Raw genomic sequence first — 15,164 nt, 5'->3', positions numbered from 1 at the left:
TCACTTAGTCTTCGTTCCTATATATTCGCCATTTCAGTCCAGTCTCAACTAAATACAAACGATCTTCCTTGGTCTTCACTTACAAACAAGTTTATAAAAACACATAAAATAACAAGAGAGTGGGATAAAGATGTAAATTTATGTTTTTTTTTAACCAAAAACAGTAAAACCTTTAACATCTTGTCTTTTAAAAGGTAATTTTTGTTGTTGTTGGAATGAAAAATAAACCTTTTCCCTTTCAGAGTACTTGGATCATGTTTAATAAATCTATGAACACCTTGGTAGCATGTTAAAGAAGTCATATTCTTTCTATAGTATTTGTTAGAAAAGAAAATTGTTAGTCTAAATGTAGTATTTTAGTACAAATGAAAATTGCTATATCTTAACAAACTTCTGGATTTTTCATTTATTAATTATTATCTATTAAAGGAAAGATGAAATACAATTCATTATTGTTTGTTTAGACTTTATTAATCTCAAAGGGGAATTCACATCACATCAAAGCTCTCCATATTATAAGATAGATTACATATATAAAAAGACAATAATATTAATAAAATTTAATTTATACTGACACCTTAGTTTCAAAGAACGAGTAGACACTAGTCCACATCTACAGTATTAATGCTATTACAATTCAGCATAATTCATAATATGACTTTGGTTATACAATTTGAGCACTGTTGGTAAAAAATGACTTCCTGTATCGTTCCCTGTTGGACCTGGGCTGAAATAATCTTGAGCTAAAAGGGAATGACAATGACGTGGTATAAATAGGGATACAATACCACATTTTAGATACAACATTAGTTACAGTAAATGTGTGGTAAATGTTGGTGATTTGTTGATTGAAAAGCCTTTTGTGTCAGTGTTGAGAATGTCTGCGCTGTTTCATCAGGCTTTACCCATTATGCCCATTTTTACAAGATGTATAATAAGTCTCTGATGTCCCTAAAGTGTGTGTGTGAGGTTTCAGTTCAAAATACCCCACAAATAATGTTTTATAACTCTTCCAAGCACCCCTTTTAGTCTTTGATCCTGATACTGCCATTGTGGTCGCTGTCGCTTTTAATGGTCATGCAACCCCCGTCTTTCAGTTCAAGTCTACCTCCGTGGAGCGCCGTGAGCAGAGGGAGGAGTGGGTGTGGCCGGCAGAGCAGGGGAAAAGAGGAGAGCAAACAGCTGTCAGTTTGCTCACAAAATCAGACATTACATGTGAGGAGACGCATGATTTTATAGTTTACGAAGGTAAAATGCAAAGAAATAAACAGTAAGTGATTTAATGCCCTGCTACATATACGATAGGCTATTCGTAATTCCATATAATATACACACATACTGTAAGTGGCGACCTCGGTAAAAGCCAAAAGAAAATGTATGAATGAATAAATATACACATAACTACAATTTGTTATATCATTATAAAGATAATCATATTTATATAAACACTATGAATGAGGAGGACTTCTCTCCTCCTGAATCTTCAGATCTGCATGCAGACACATTGGATAGCAGCGCAGCATGTCTGTTGCCCTGTCGGTAAACCGGAGGATATTTTACATAGGCGGACACGGCAGAACAGATAGGCGATGTGTCTGAATGGTAACGAACTCAACTGATAATAGACAAAGTCCGCCATTCTCCAATTCTTGGACTCCATTCTCAACAGCTCTCCCAACAAAAATAGCTTTGCTGTGTTGGCTCTGACAGCATTACATGGAAAGCTATGCAACAAACCCCGTGGATCATGGAAACAAACACATACGACCTTTCATGAACGGCTAAACACTGCGTGCTGTATGCAGCCGCGGTCTCAGAGCTTGGCAGCTTTGTCTTCGAAAATCACGTGCTGTCAACAAGCAGGGTCTTCTCATAGGATAAGAAAACTCTGCTATGAATAATAATCAGAAACTGACGCGTCATCTCTTGGCTAGCAGATGAGCGCTACGTCACCAATTTTGATCTTGCCCCAAAAATGAAATTATCTGTGAAAAGCTTAAAATTACCTAAATTTATCCCCAATTAAAGCTAACAGGTGCTAACGTTGTCTTAATTGATGCTCAACACACACAAATATGTTAAAATCTCAAAAAAGTACTCAAGGGTTTCTTGAAACTTTTAATTTAAATGAGATTGTGCTCCCAGCCCATGTTTCAAAAGAGGGTGGAGTTACAAAGGTCTGTTTGGTCAACATATGTGTCAACATTAGTAATATCATTAGCCTATGCTAATGATATTACTAATGGCTGGGGCTTTCCCGCTCTGATGGATGGATGGATATATATATATATATATATATATATATATATATATATATACTTTATATATTCCCATTAAATATTTTGTGTTCATATTTTAAGTATATTTAGAAACCACTACTTTCTTTTTATTTGCATTTTCCATACTTTTTCTGATTTGGGGTTGTATATATTACATTGTTACCTTAAAGAATATTCATTACACCAATAGCTTTTAACTTTATATTGAGCTGAAGCTTAGCGTCTTGATTTGTTTGACTGTCTTCTTATCGTCTTCTGTTGTTTGTTTATTTTTGGAAGTTGGCAGACCAACTAAAAATGCTCGATGTTTATGAAAAATGGGGGTGGGGGAGAAGCGCGATGTTTATGAAAAGTGTGGGGGGATGGGGGGATACGGCAGGCCAGAATCTTGGTGGCAGGCCAGATAGATCGTCAGGCCACGGTGCGTCCCGGTGCTCCCTATGGCCAGTCCATAGGGATCCAGCTCAGATTGCACTGCACCAGGTCTGCCTCCAGACCCCTTTCAATATGGTAGGAATGTGAAATAGGCTACACTGCTGACTACAGAGCTTATGGACATAAGAAACTTTTTCTAAGAAACAATTGCTGAAACTAAAGTTAGAACTGCTTGAAAATTGCAAGAAAATACAGGCAACAAATGCGAAAATGAAAACCTAAGTAAGTTGGTTATCTGTCACTCATAAATAATTTAATTGAATCAGTCATTTTAACCGTTTATTGTAATGGCTTATAACTTCTAGAGAGAAACAAAGTAGACACTGGATACGGATGAAACTATGAAGTGTCGCTAAATGGAGAATATTAGGAACTGTTTTCAACTGAACGCATACACTAACATCTGGGCACAAAAAAGTATAGTTTGGGTTTGCAACTCTGAATTGAACAGTGTTTCATGGTGTGTTTTTTTTTTTAACGGCATGCAAATTATATTTATATCCCACATTGAGCACAACAATGTGAAGTTTCAGTTTTTATTTCATGTGCCCAGCTTGTTCTTGTGTAACTTTTGAGGCCTTGTTTCACTCTAAAACTACTTCCACGCCAGGAGCAGGCTTCTCCTCAGTGTGAACTCTCTTGTGGGATACGAGCTTCCGTTTCTCTCTGAAACACTTTCCACACTGTTGGCAGGTGTACGGCTTCTCTCCGGTATGAATTGTCATGTGGCTGTCAAATTTCTGTTTCACTGTAAAACTCTTTTTACACTGTTGGCAGGTGTATAATTCTCCGGTGTGAATTCTCATGTGAATGTCAAGGCTTTGCTTCATCGTGAAACTCTTTTTACAGTGATGACAATCGAAAGGCTTTTCTCCAGAGTGAATTTTCTTGTGCCTCTCCAGTTTTGTTTTCTCAATAAAACTCTTCCCACACTGAGGGCAAGTGAAAGGTTTCTCTCCGGTGTGAATCTTAATGTGACCCCTAAGGGTACTTTGTTGTGTGAAAGTCTTTCCACACTGATCGCAAGCGAAAGGTTTCTCTCCGGTGTGAGTCCTAATGTGATTCTCAAGGCTTTTTTGTTCATTATAACTCTTTCCACACTGAGGGCAGGTGTAAGGCTTGTTTCCGGTGTGAAGTCTCATGTGGCTCTTAAGGTTTTGTTTCCTTCTGAATCTCTTTCCGCATTGAGAGCAGACGAAAGGCTTTTCTCCTGTGTGAATTCTCATGTGACTTTCAAGTGTCTTGTTCTCTGAGAAGCTTTTTCCACACTGTTGACAGGAGAAAGGTTTTTCTCCGGTGTGAATTCTCATGTGACTTTTAAGATCTTGTTTCACTCTAAAACTTCTTCCACACTCAGGGCAGGCATAAGGCTTTTCTCCAGTGTGAATTCTCATGTGCCTTTTGAGGTTTTGTTTCACTGCGAAACTGTTTCCACACTCTTGGCATGTGTAAGGTTTCTCTCCGGTGTGAGTTTTGATGTGATTTTCAAGGCACTTTTTCACCCTGAAATTCCTTCCACACTCAGGGCAGGAGTAAGGCTTTTCTCCAGTGTGAATGGTCAAGTGCTTGTCGAGGATTTGTTTCTCTCTGAAATTCTTTCCACACTCTCGGCATGTGTAAGGTTTCTCTCCCGTGTGAATCCTCATGTGGCCCTCCAGGCTATGCTTTATTCTGAATTTTTTTCCGCAGTCAGGGCAGATGAATGGTTTTTCCCCAGTGTGAATTTTCAAGTGACTTTCAAGGCTGTGCTTCATTGTGAAACACTTATCACACTCCGGACAAGTGAAGGGGTGATCTCCGGTGTGAATCTTCATGTGATTTTTAAGATACCGCATTTGCGTGAAACTCTTTCCACACTCTGAACAAATAAAAATGTGTTCCCCGGTGTGAATCACTTTGTGACTTGCAAGACTTTGGTTTGTTGTGAAAATCTCTCCACACTGTTTGCAGGTGAAAGGCGACTCTCCAGTGTGAATCTTTAGGCTCGGTTGTTCGGTGAAATGCATCCCAGGCTCATGATTGGGGGAACAGTCTTCTTCTTTTATATCCATTTGATCTAAAGTAAACTTTTAAAGATAAGAGAAAGCACGATTAAGGTTAGATAACTTAGGTAATGGTTTAATAATCATTTAATAGTAGACAGAACAGATTTTTACTGGGCAACAACACAGCCTTGTTTTTTAAATGTATTTCCTGCTATCCTTGAAAAACAAAAATCTATTATGTTTGTGTTTAACATGTTCAGAGAAAAAGGCACAGCGAGCTATAGCTCCGACAGTGGCCAAGTCGAAAACTCATCCAAGAGGTCATAAACGACAGCACAACAACATCCAAAGAACTGCAGGCCTCACTTGCCTCAGTTAATGTGAGTGTTCATGACTCCACCATAAAAGTCTGGGCAAGAGGAAAACCACTGCTGAGCAAAAACAACGTAATGCCTCGTAGGGCTGCATGATATTGTAAAAATCTAACATTGCGATTGTTTTTATTTTGCAATATATATTGCGATATGAATACAATTTTACCAGATTAATTAATATCTCTATTTGGAAAGGATTTATAATGTTAGGATGATTAGGAGGATTCTGCAGTGGGAATGCATCTCCATAAAATCTATTAAACAATCTATACATTTTTTGGGGTCCTCCGACACATTTTCGTTGTGGTCTGTGCTATTTGCAGTACATTTTTGTATTTGCATGTGTTGTGCGTATTTTCATGCACAACTATCTCTAAATACAATCAAGAAAAAGATACAATTGAAATGATGTGTTTAATCGTTTCCCGAGTCTAACAGTATTCAAGTGCAGTAACTGAATGATAAAAATAATTCAATAAAATTAATCATAGTTAAGGTCAAAAATGGTACAATTTCTTATACCTGAATGCTTTAAAGATCATTATAGAATCACGGGCATCAAAAACACATGCAAATGATAAATTATAATACAAACTCAATATTGCATATCCTGCGATGTGACAATTGTAAATGATCACATTGCGATATCGATACTGATACGATATGTTGTGCAGCTCTAATTTCTTGTCTCATTTTTGTCAGAAAACATCTTGATTATCCCCAAGACTTTTGGGGAAATACTCTATGGACTGACGAGACAAAAGTTTAACGTTTTGGAAGGTGTGTATACCAGAATGTGTGGCAGTAAAAAGTAACACTGCATTTCAGAAAAAGAACATCATACAACAGTAAAATGTGGTGGTGGTGGTGGTGGTGGTAGTAGTGTGATGAACAGGGCTATTTTGCTGCTTCAGGACCTGGAAGACTTGCTGTGATAAATAAAACTATCAATTGTTCTGTGTACCAAAATATCCTGAAGGAGAATGCCTGACCATCTGTTAGTGACCTCAAGATGAAATTAACATGGGTTGTGCAGCAGGACAACGAAAGCACACCAGAAAGTCTACTTATGAATCACCTGACCAGTATCCTATCGAAATGGTGTGACATGAAAAAAGGTGGTTCATGCTTGCAAACCCTAGAATGTGGCTGAATTATAACAATTCTACAAAAATGAGTGGGCAAAATACAGCGCTGTAACTCCTAGGGTTATTAAAAGACTGGTGGTGCCACTGTAGTTTGTAAACGGTAATATTGCCATTAATGGTCTATCTAAAATACATAATGTTGCATGTGGAAAAATCTAAAGTCACTAAAATGCTCACATGCACAATAGACAATTTGATTTGAATAGTCTGTTGAGCACTTTAAAGTTGCAAAACTGTAGAATTCACGCCTTTTATTGTAGCCTATTGCACGTTTTCTGACGCTTCAGTTCAAATGCACATCTGAATTAGTTAATATCTGTTCCTGTCAATATGATTTAGTAGCTACAACAACCGCAACAATCTCCTTTAAAGACTGACTCACAATGTGAAATTTTGAATTACTTTGGATTCTTACCTGATAAGACAAAAAAAAAACAACAACAAAAAAAACAATAGATGAAAATCCCAAAAGAGCAACAGGAAACGAACCCGTTTTGACCACTTCATATAGCTCTAATTTGCTCTTTTTGTAACAAATTTAGTTTGGTATAATTTGTATTTTTATTTTCATGTATTTTTTGTTGGTCAGTTATCTACAAAATAAACAACTAATGCATTTTAGGTGAAGTGATGTGCAAATACTTTTTTCAATAATAAGGGAATTAGGAATTCAATTCAAGTAGGCCTATTATAACATAAAATATAGTATTTCTTACAATTTTCTTTATTTCATAGACTTAAATTATGAAATACAGTATCGCAATACTACTTGGTATCATGATACTTCAGCTGGTATAGTATCGTCATTTGAATTAATGGTATCGCGACAACCCTAGTAACTGCTGCTAAGGGTGGTCCAACCAGTTATTTAGGTTTATACACGTTTTTTCACACAGGCCTATGGAATTTTGTATTTTGTTTTCCCTTAATAATAAAAACTTTCAACATTTCAAAACTGCATCATGGGTTTACTAGTATTATCTTAAAAATTTTTGATGATCTGAAACATTAAAAAGTGTGACAAACAAGCAAAAAAAGGTGCCACTCCTGTCAGCTAAGAACAGGAAACTGAGGCTACAATTCGCACAGGCTCACCAAAATTGGACAATAGAAGATTGGAAAAACGTTGCCTGGTTTGATGAGTCTCAATTTCTGCTGCGACATTCGGATGGTAGGGACATAATTTGGTGTGAACAACATGAAAGCATGGTTCCATCCAGCCTTTTATCCACAGTTCAGGCTGCTGGTGATGGTGTAATGGTGTAGGGGAAATTTTCTTGGCACACTTTGGGCCCATTAGTACCAATTAAGCATTTTGTCAACGCCACAGCCTTCCTGAGTATTGTTGCTGACCATGTCCATCCCTTTATGACCACAGTGTACCCATCTTCTAATGGCTACTTCCAGCAGGATAATGCACCATGTCATAAAGCGCAAATTATCTCAGACTGGTTCCTCGAACAGGACAATGAGTTCACTGTCCACAAATAGCCTCCACATTCACCAGATCTCAATCCAATAAAGCACCTTTGGGATGTGGTGGAACGGGTTTCAGATTTGCATCATGAATGTCAAGCCGATAAATCTATAGCAACTGCCGCGTGATGCTATCATCCCAGATAGCAAGCCGGCGTTGAATCATTATTGATTATTGGTTATAAGCGTCATTTTCAGTCATCAATCAAATTTCGAGAGTGAATCAGCATTCATTATTTGATCTGTACGTGGTAAGGTTATTAAATTAAGGATAAAACATTGATTTAATGTTGAAAAGAAGTTGACTCTTCATCATCTAGGCTACCTGATGCACACGGTCGAAATCATAATGTTGGTTTGATGTTGAAACTTGGTAAGAGGACTGCGCAAGTCAGCGTGTCTTGCGTGTGCTCATCATTTGAATTAAATAACGGACAAGGCAACGGACGGAACGGTCATCTGAGGTAAGTACGTTATATTCGACGTCTCACTGGTTTTATTTATCGTTTTCCCCAGAATTTATGCTGAATGTAACCTTAGATGTTTCATATGGGCCACAATCTTTAAGGAATATTTCCAGTACCATGTTGAATCTAAGCCACGAAGGATTAAGGCAGTTCTGAAGGCAAAAGTGGGTCCAACCCGGTAGTAAGATGTACCTAATAAAGTGGCCGGTGAGCGTATGGCGTCCTCTTGCATTGTACAGTACACTGCTAACACTTTGAAACTATTTTAACACGAATATTTTTGATAGGCCGTAAACGCATCAGTTAAAATAGTTTTATACCTTCTATCTTTCTTAGTTTTGTATTGTTTGCTTTTAATTTAATGGGCTCTATCATATATAAACACATAACGTTACACAACTAATCTACATTTGCTTAACATAAATCACAGATTATTGAAGGCATATTAAAGTGCAGAACTCACCTTCACAACAGCTGAAGACGGTTGGGAGTCTGAAAGCTTTATTTTTCTGAAATATCGACGATAAACGTCGTAGCACGTCGCCGCGAAGATTCGTTACTGAAATTGGATGTGATGCGCAATTGAATCATGTCAAAAAAAGCAACAATACTGCGAGCTTTTTGTCTGTGTGACAGACAATAGACAGCTCTCAGCAAGATATTTCACTCCTTGTACCGAGAAGACTGTTTTCTTCTTCTGGAGTTAACTGTAGCTGACATCCATAAGTTGCATTACTGCCATCTGCTGTTTTCACTCTTTCAGTCTTCGTTCTCTATATTACATACGCCCTTCAAGTCCAGTTCTCCTTAAATGACTAATAAATATATATTTTATTATTATTTATTAAAGAAATGATTACATACAATTCATCATAAATAATAAATACAATACCAGTTACAGTAGGTGTAACAGGAAATGTGTGGTAAATGTTGGTGATTAGTGGATTGAAAAGCCTTCTAACTCTGTCAGTGTTGACAATGTCCATGCTGCTTCATCAGGCTTTAAAGGGAGCCTATTATGCCCATTTCTACAAAATGTATAATAAGTATCTGGTGTCTCTAAAGTGTGTGTGTGACGTTTCAGTTCAAAATACCTCACAAATAATGTTTTATAACTCTTTGAAGCGACCCCTTTTAGTCTTTGATCCTGATGGTGCCATTTTGGTCACTGTCGCTTTAAATTTCAATGAGATTGTGCTCCCAGTCCAGTTTCCAGTTACAAAGGCCATCAGAAGCTGGTTAAATTCACAAACTGTTGCCACAACAGTGTTTAAACTGTGAATTTTACATAATAAGTCCCTTTTAAACCCCAAATCAGAAAAAGTTAGGACAGTATGGAAAGCACAAATAAAAAAGTAGTGATGCCTAAATTCACGCTGACTTGTATTCCATTGCAGACAACACAACAAACATTATTTAATGTGTTCCTCAAGATTTTATTGTTTTTTCCAAAAATAAACACGTATCCCAATTTTGCTTCTTGCAACACATTTTAAAAATATTGGCACAGTACAGTTTTCACTGTGAATGTAACTACATATTGTGGTACTTGACAAAGGTTTGACAAAGTAGTCCTGAGCCCATGTAGTGATATTGCTTATCCGCTTGTTAAGTCGTGACGTATCGATAATGCATGGAATACTGTTTCTGCGTCCAAACCGCTACTCATTTGAATTGAGAAAACATTTGTATATGGCCAGTTTTTAGTCCTTTCACACATTAAAGTGAATTTAATATACAATCATAGTGTACACGTCAGTCTCTGGACTTGCAGCATCACAAATACCAAAATTTTAACAATTTATAAAATAAAAATGATCACTTATTGGCCATCTGATATTAGTCATGGATGTCTATATTGCAATTGTGATTTTCGAAAGTAATACATCGCTTGGTTAACGTTTATTATTACCGTTTGATGAGTATCCCTATACAGTTTGATATAATGCTTGGACCCGGAAGCCACTTCACGTGACGTCATGCTTAACAAGGAGATAGAGGAATAGAGTCTTGATGCAGTCTAATGATTACTAGCCTCAACTGCTCCTGTTCCAACTTTTTTGTTGCAGGTCTGAATGACAGGAAAGAAGATATATTTACAAATGAAATGAAGATGACCAGACAAAACATGAAATATTTTGTGTTCATATTGTCTGCAATGAAATACAAGTCAAAGTAAACTTGGAAATCACTACTTTCTGTTTTATTTGTGTTTTCCATACGGTCAAACATTTTTCTGATTTGGCGTTGTATATATTATTGTTATCTTAAAGGGCACATAGTTTACCTCTTTTTTATGATTTAATATTAATATTATGGTTCTTCTGAGTGTGCCAGTTTAGCTTCAGTTTAAAACACAATTCAGATTTTTTTATTATAATGTGTTAAAAAGTGTCATGTTGGGGGCGTGTCCACAGTTCGCTGATTTATGGGTGTGTTGCTTCACATGTAAATTAGTTTCGGCTTCCCGCCAACGTAACAAGGGGCCGGGGCCATGAGCTCGCCCGCTCTACGTTTGCAACAGAGTCTGACAGGCAGACAGAGAAAAAGCTGGAGATGATCAGCATTCAGTCGTACATGTACGACTCGGACACAGACATTGGACACATTTGTGTCTTTGTACAGTTTTACAGCCAACTGTGTGCTAGTTTCAAGAGCCAAGCTTGTACACAGAAACTAATAACCACGCACACTGAATTAACTTTGACTGAGGCACCGGATGCGCCGCTCGAAGCCGCGACACGGCACACCAGACACTCTCTGTGGCGCGGCAGAAACATGAAGTGTCCCGAATCGTCGCACCACGCATTTTTGAATTATAAACATAGGTTTCTGCAGCGGCCCGCGGCGCCCAGCCGTCGACTTGAGTGTACCCTGATAGAAACCGATGTTTAGAATTCTAAAACGCATGCTAGTTAAGATCACAGGGAGCTTCTGGGATCGCGAGAAATGCAAATGGCTGAAGTATAAGGTAGACTCAATGAGAAGTACACATGTTTGCAAACCTACCTAAAGATACAACCAATAATTCAGATTAGAGTGATAATGTGGAGAATATTGATCTTGTGTTGAGCCCAATGAGCCTTGCATATAAAAATAGAGCTAGCGTGTTCCTTTAGTGATATCGCTTCGACTCACGCTGAAAATGGCGGACGTGAATCAACAAACTGAGGCTTTGATGACGCGCCTGTCAATCAATATTGGTGGGCGGGGTGACCACACTCCTACGTTAAGTTGCGGTCGGTTTGAAAACCGCTCCAATTGGTCCACCGTTTTTATGTTGTTAAATTGAAAAAAAAAGCACTGAGTGTGCTTATATCACCCCAATATGACAGTCTATACACCATACATGCACATATGTCTGTCCAAACAGCTTGAAAAGTAGATTTTTTACCATAGGTGCCCTTTAAATAATATTTATTACACCAATAGCTTTTATCTTACACTTTACATTGAGCTAGAGCTTAGCGCCTTCCTTTCAACTACTGGACTAGAGTATGGAGTGCAATATGGTAGGAATGTGAAATAGGCTACATGCTGAATACATCTGGAACTCCTGGACATAAGGAAGTTTTTTCTAAGAAACAATTCCTGGAGCTAAATATGGAACAGCTTAAAAACAGCAAGAAAATACAGGCAACAAACGTGAAGATAAAAACCTGCAAGTCCTCATCTTAGTAATAGAGGAAAAATAATAAGCAGAGTAAGATATCTGTCACTTATACATAATTTATTATTTTAACTGTTTGTTGCAATGGCTTATAACTTCTAGAGAGAAACAAAGTAAACACTGGATAAGGATGAAACTATGAAGTGTTGTTAAATGGAGAATATTCTGAAAGTATTTTATGGTGTTTTTTTAAACAACATGCAAATTACATTCATATCCCACATTGAGCACAGGCAACGTGACGTTTCAGTTTTTATTTCATGTGCCCAGCTTGTACTCGTGTAATTTTCAAGGCCTTGTTTCACTCTAAAACTACTTCCACACCAAGTGCAGGCTTCTCTTCAATGTGAACTTTCATGTGGGATATGAGCTTCTGTTTCACTGTAAAACTCTTTCCACACTGTTGGCAGGTGTAAAGCTTTTCTCCGGTGTGAATTCTCATGTGAATGTCAAGGCTTTGCTTCAACGTAAAACTCTTTTTACAGTGATGGCAAGTGTAAGGCTTTTCTCCAGAGTGAATTTTCTTGTGCCTCTCCAGTTTTGTTTTCTCTATGAAACTCTTCCCACACTGAGGGCAAGTGAAAGGTTTCTCTCCGGTGTGAATCCTAATATGACCCTTAAGGGTACTTTGTTGTGTGAAACTCTTTCCACACTGATGGCAAGCGAAAGGTTTCTCTCCGGTGTGAGTCCTAATGTGAATCTCAAGGCTTTTTTGTTGGTTATAACTCTTTCCACACTGAGGGCAGGTGTAAGGCTTGTTTCCGGTGTGAAGTCTCATGTGGCTTTCAAGGTTTTGTTTCCCTCTGAAATTCTTTCCGCAATGAGAGCAGACGAAAGGCTTTTCTCCTGTGTGAATTCTCATGTGACTTTCAAGTTTCTTGTTCTCGGAGAAACTTTTTCCACACAGTTGGCAGGAGAAAGGCTTTTCTCCGGTGTGAATTCTCACATGGATTTTAAGATCTTGTTTCACTCTGAAACTTCGTCCACACTCAGGGCAGGAGTAAGGCTTTTCTCCAGTGTGAATTCTCATGTGCCGTTCTAGGTTTTGCTTCTCTGTGAAACTCCTTCCACACTCTTGGCATGTGTAAGGTTTCTCTCCGGTGTGTATTTTGATGTGATTTTCAAGGCACTTTTTCACCCTGAAACTCTTTCCACACTCAGGGCAGGAGTAAGGCTTTTCTCCAGTGTGAATGGTCAAGTGCTTGTCGAGGATTTGTTTCTCTCTGAAATTCTTCCCACACACTTGGCATGTGTAAGGTTTCTCTCCAGTGTGAATCCTCATGTGGCCCTCCAGGCTTTGCTTTATTCTAAATTTTTTTCCACAGTCAGTGCAGATGAATGGTTTTTCCCCAGTGTGAATTTTCAAGTGAATTTCAAGGCTTTGTTTCACTGTAAAACACTTATCACACTCTGGACAAGTGAAAGGATGAGCTCCGGTGTGAATCTTCATGTGATTTTTAAGATATCGCTTTAGTGTGAAACTCTTTCCACACTCTGCACAAATAAAAGTTTGTTCTCCGTTGTGAATCACTGTGTGACATTCAAGGCTTTGGATTGTTGTGAAAATCTCTCCACATTGTTTGCAGGTGAAAGCCGTCTCTCCAGTTTGAATCTTTAGGCTCGGTTGTTCGGTGAAATATGTCCCAGGCTGATGATTGGGGGCACAGTCTTCTTCTTTTATATCCATTTGATCTAACGTAAACTTTAACAAATAAGAGAAAGCATGATTAAGGTTAGATAACTAAAGTAATGGTTCAACAATGATTTAATAGCAGACAGAACAGATTTTTACTTGGCAACAACACAGCCTTGTTTTTTAACTATATTTCACGCTACCATTAAAAACAAATATGTTATGTTTGTGTTTAACATGTGGTGAGAAAAATTAAGGCACAGCGGACTATTGCTGGAAACGCAACATGATTTCGGCCTCAGTGCTCAAGCTCCCAGGCAACTGACTTGACCCGACCCAATGAAAGCCCTGGCTCACACTAGCCTGACAGTGGAAATGCGGCTAATGAGAGTCATTATCTACAAATGGCAAAAACATAGAACAGTAAAGAACCTTTTCAAAAATGGCTGGTCAACCAAAATTACCCCAAGAGCAAAGTCGAAAACTCATCTAAGAGGTCACAAACAACCCCACAACAACATCCAAAGAACTGCCGCCCCAATTTTTTTTTTTAAATGTAAATTTTGTTCGTCCTTGGTAAAACTGTTTTTCCTATGCAATTGTGTCTTATGATTGGTAAAAATGTTTTTCAAAATGTATTTTTGTCTCGAGCTTTGTAAAAGTGTTTCACTTTGTAATATTGTTTTGCACTTCCCGGCCACCGTAGTAATCTGAGGCAAGTACGTTATATTCAATGATTATGTGTCATTTTCCCCAGAAATTATGCTAAATGTAACTTTAGATGTTTAATATGGACCAAAATCTCTGAGGAATATTTACAGTACCTTGTTGACTCTATGCCACAAATGATTAAGGCAGTTCTGAAGGCAAAAGTAAGTCCAACCCGGTACTAGTAGTGTGTAAGTGGCTGGTGAGCGTATACCAGTGTCCTCCTGCATTGTGCAGTACACTGCTAACACTTTAAAACCATTTTAACACTAATATTTTTGATATGCTGTAAACACATCAGTTATAATAGCTTTATACCATCTATTTTTTCTGTAGATTTGTATTATTTGCTTTTAATTTAAGCGTAGTTTATCGTTTTGCATTAAATCAAGAACAAAAATTGTAAAATGGGCTCTATCATATATAAATACATACGCAACTAATCTACATTCACCTTACATAATAAAGTCACACAATATTGAAGGCATAGTAACGTACAGAACTCACCTTCACAACAGCTGAAGACGGTTGGGTCTCTTAAAGCTTTATTTTTCTGAAAAATCGACGATAAACGTCGTTGCACGTCGCCGCGATAATTGCTACTGAGATTGGATGTGATGCGCAAATGAATCATGTCAGAAAGCAACGATAGGCTACTGCGGGCTTTCTGTCTGTGTGACAGACAACAGACAGCTCTCAGCCAGATTTTTCACTCCTAGTGACGACGAGAGGACTGTTTTCTTCTTCTTCTGGAGTTAACTGTAGCTGACATCCATAAATTGCATTACTGCCATCTGCTGTTTTCACTCAGTCTTCGTTCTATATATTATATTCGCCCTTCAAGTCCAGTCCCCCTTAAATAACTAAAAAAAACAAATATATATATATATATATATATATATATATATATATATATATATATATATATATATATATATATATATATATATATAAAATATCATTATTTATTACAGAAGTGATTGAATACA

At 37.7% G+C, this 15,164-nt stretch overlaps 1 protein-coding gene across 1 annotated transcript; it reads right to left on the bottom strand.

Annotated features, from left to right (window-relative positions):
* Positions 1–2,337: 2,337 nt before the first annotated feature.
* Positions 2,338–14,966, bottom strand: si:ch73-367f21.4 (zinc finger protein 850). The gene is made up of 4 exons (XM_056480222.1): positions 14,683–14,966; positions 12,151–13,536; positions 8,628–8,717; positions 2,338–4,780 (listed from the first exon to the last, which is right to left on the bottom strand). The coding sequence occupies exons 2-4, from the start codon at positions 13,519–13,521 to the stop codon at positions 3,299–3,301; spliced, it is 2,943 nt and encodes a 980-aa protein (XP_056336197.1). The 5' UTR covers positions 13,522–13,536; positions 14,683–14,966; the 3' UTR covers positions 2,338–3,298.
* Positions 14,967–15,164: the final 198 nt, after the last annotated feature.

The sequence above is a fragment of the Danio aesculapii genome, chromosome 19 (genome assembly GCF_903798145.1).
Source record: "Danio aesculapii chromosome 19, fDanAes4.1, whole genome shotgun sequence".
Classification (NCBI taxonomy): Eukaryota; Metazoa; Chordata; class Actinopteri; order Cypriniformes; family Danionidae; genus Danio; species Danio aesculapii.
The sequence above is the reverse complement of the archived record's forward strand: the minus strand, read 5'-3'. Positions and strand labels throughout refer to the sequence as shown.

What these genes read in the sequence shown, in the direction of transcription:
- si:ch73-367f21.4 (XM_056480222.1), bottom strand. Translation starts at nt 13,521, where the DNA reads ATGGATATAAAAGAAGAAGACTGTGCCCCCAATCATCAGCCTGGGACA. An exon ending in AGCCTGCACTTGGTGTGGAA is followed by an intron (nt 8,718 to 12,150) that starts GTAGTTTTAGAG and finishes TTTCAGTAACGA; the next exon opens with ATCTTCGCGGCGACGTGCTA. An exon ending in CGTCTTCAGCTGTTGTGAAG is followed by an intron (nt 4,781 to 8,627) that starts GTGAGTTCTGCA and finishes TATCTTTAAAAG; the next exon opens with TTTACTTTAGATCAAATGGA.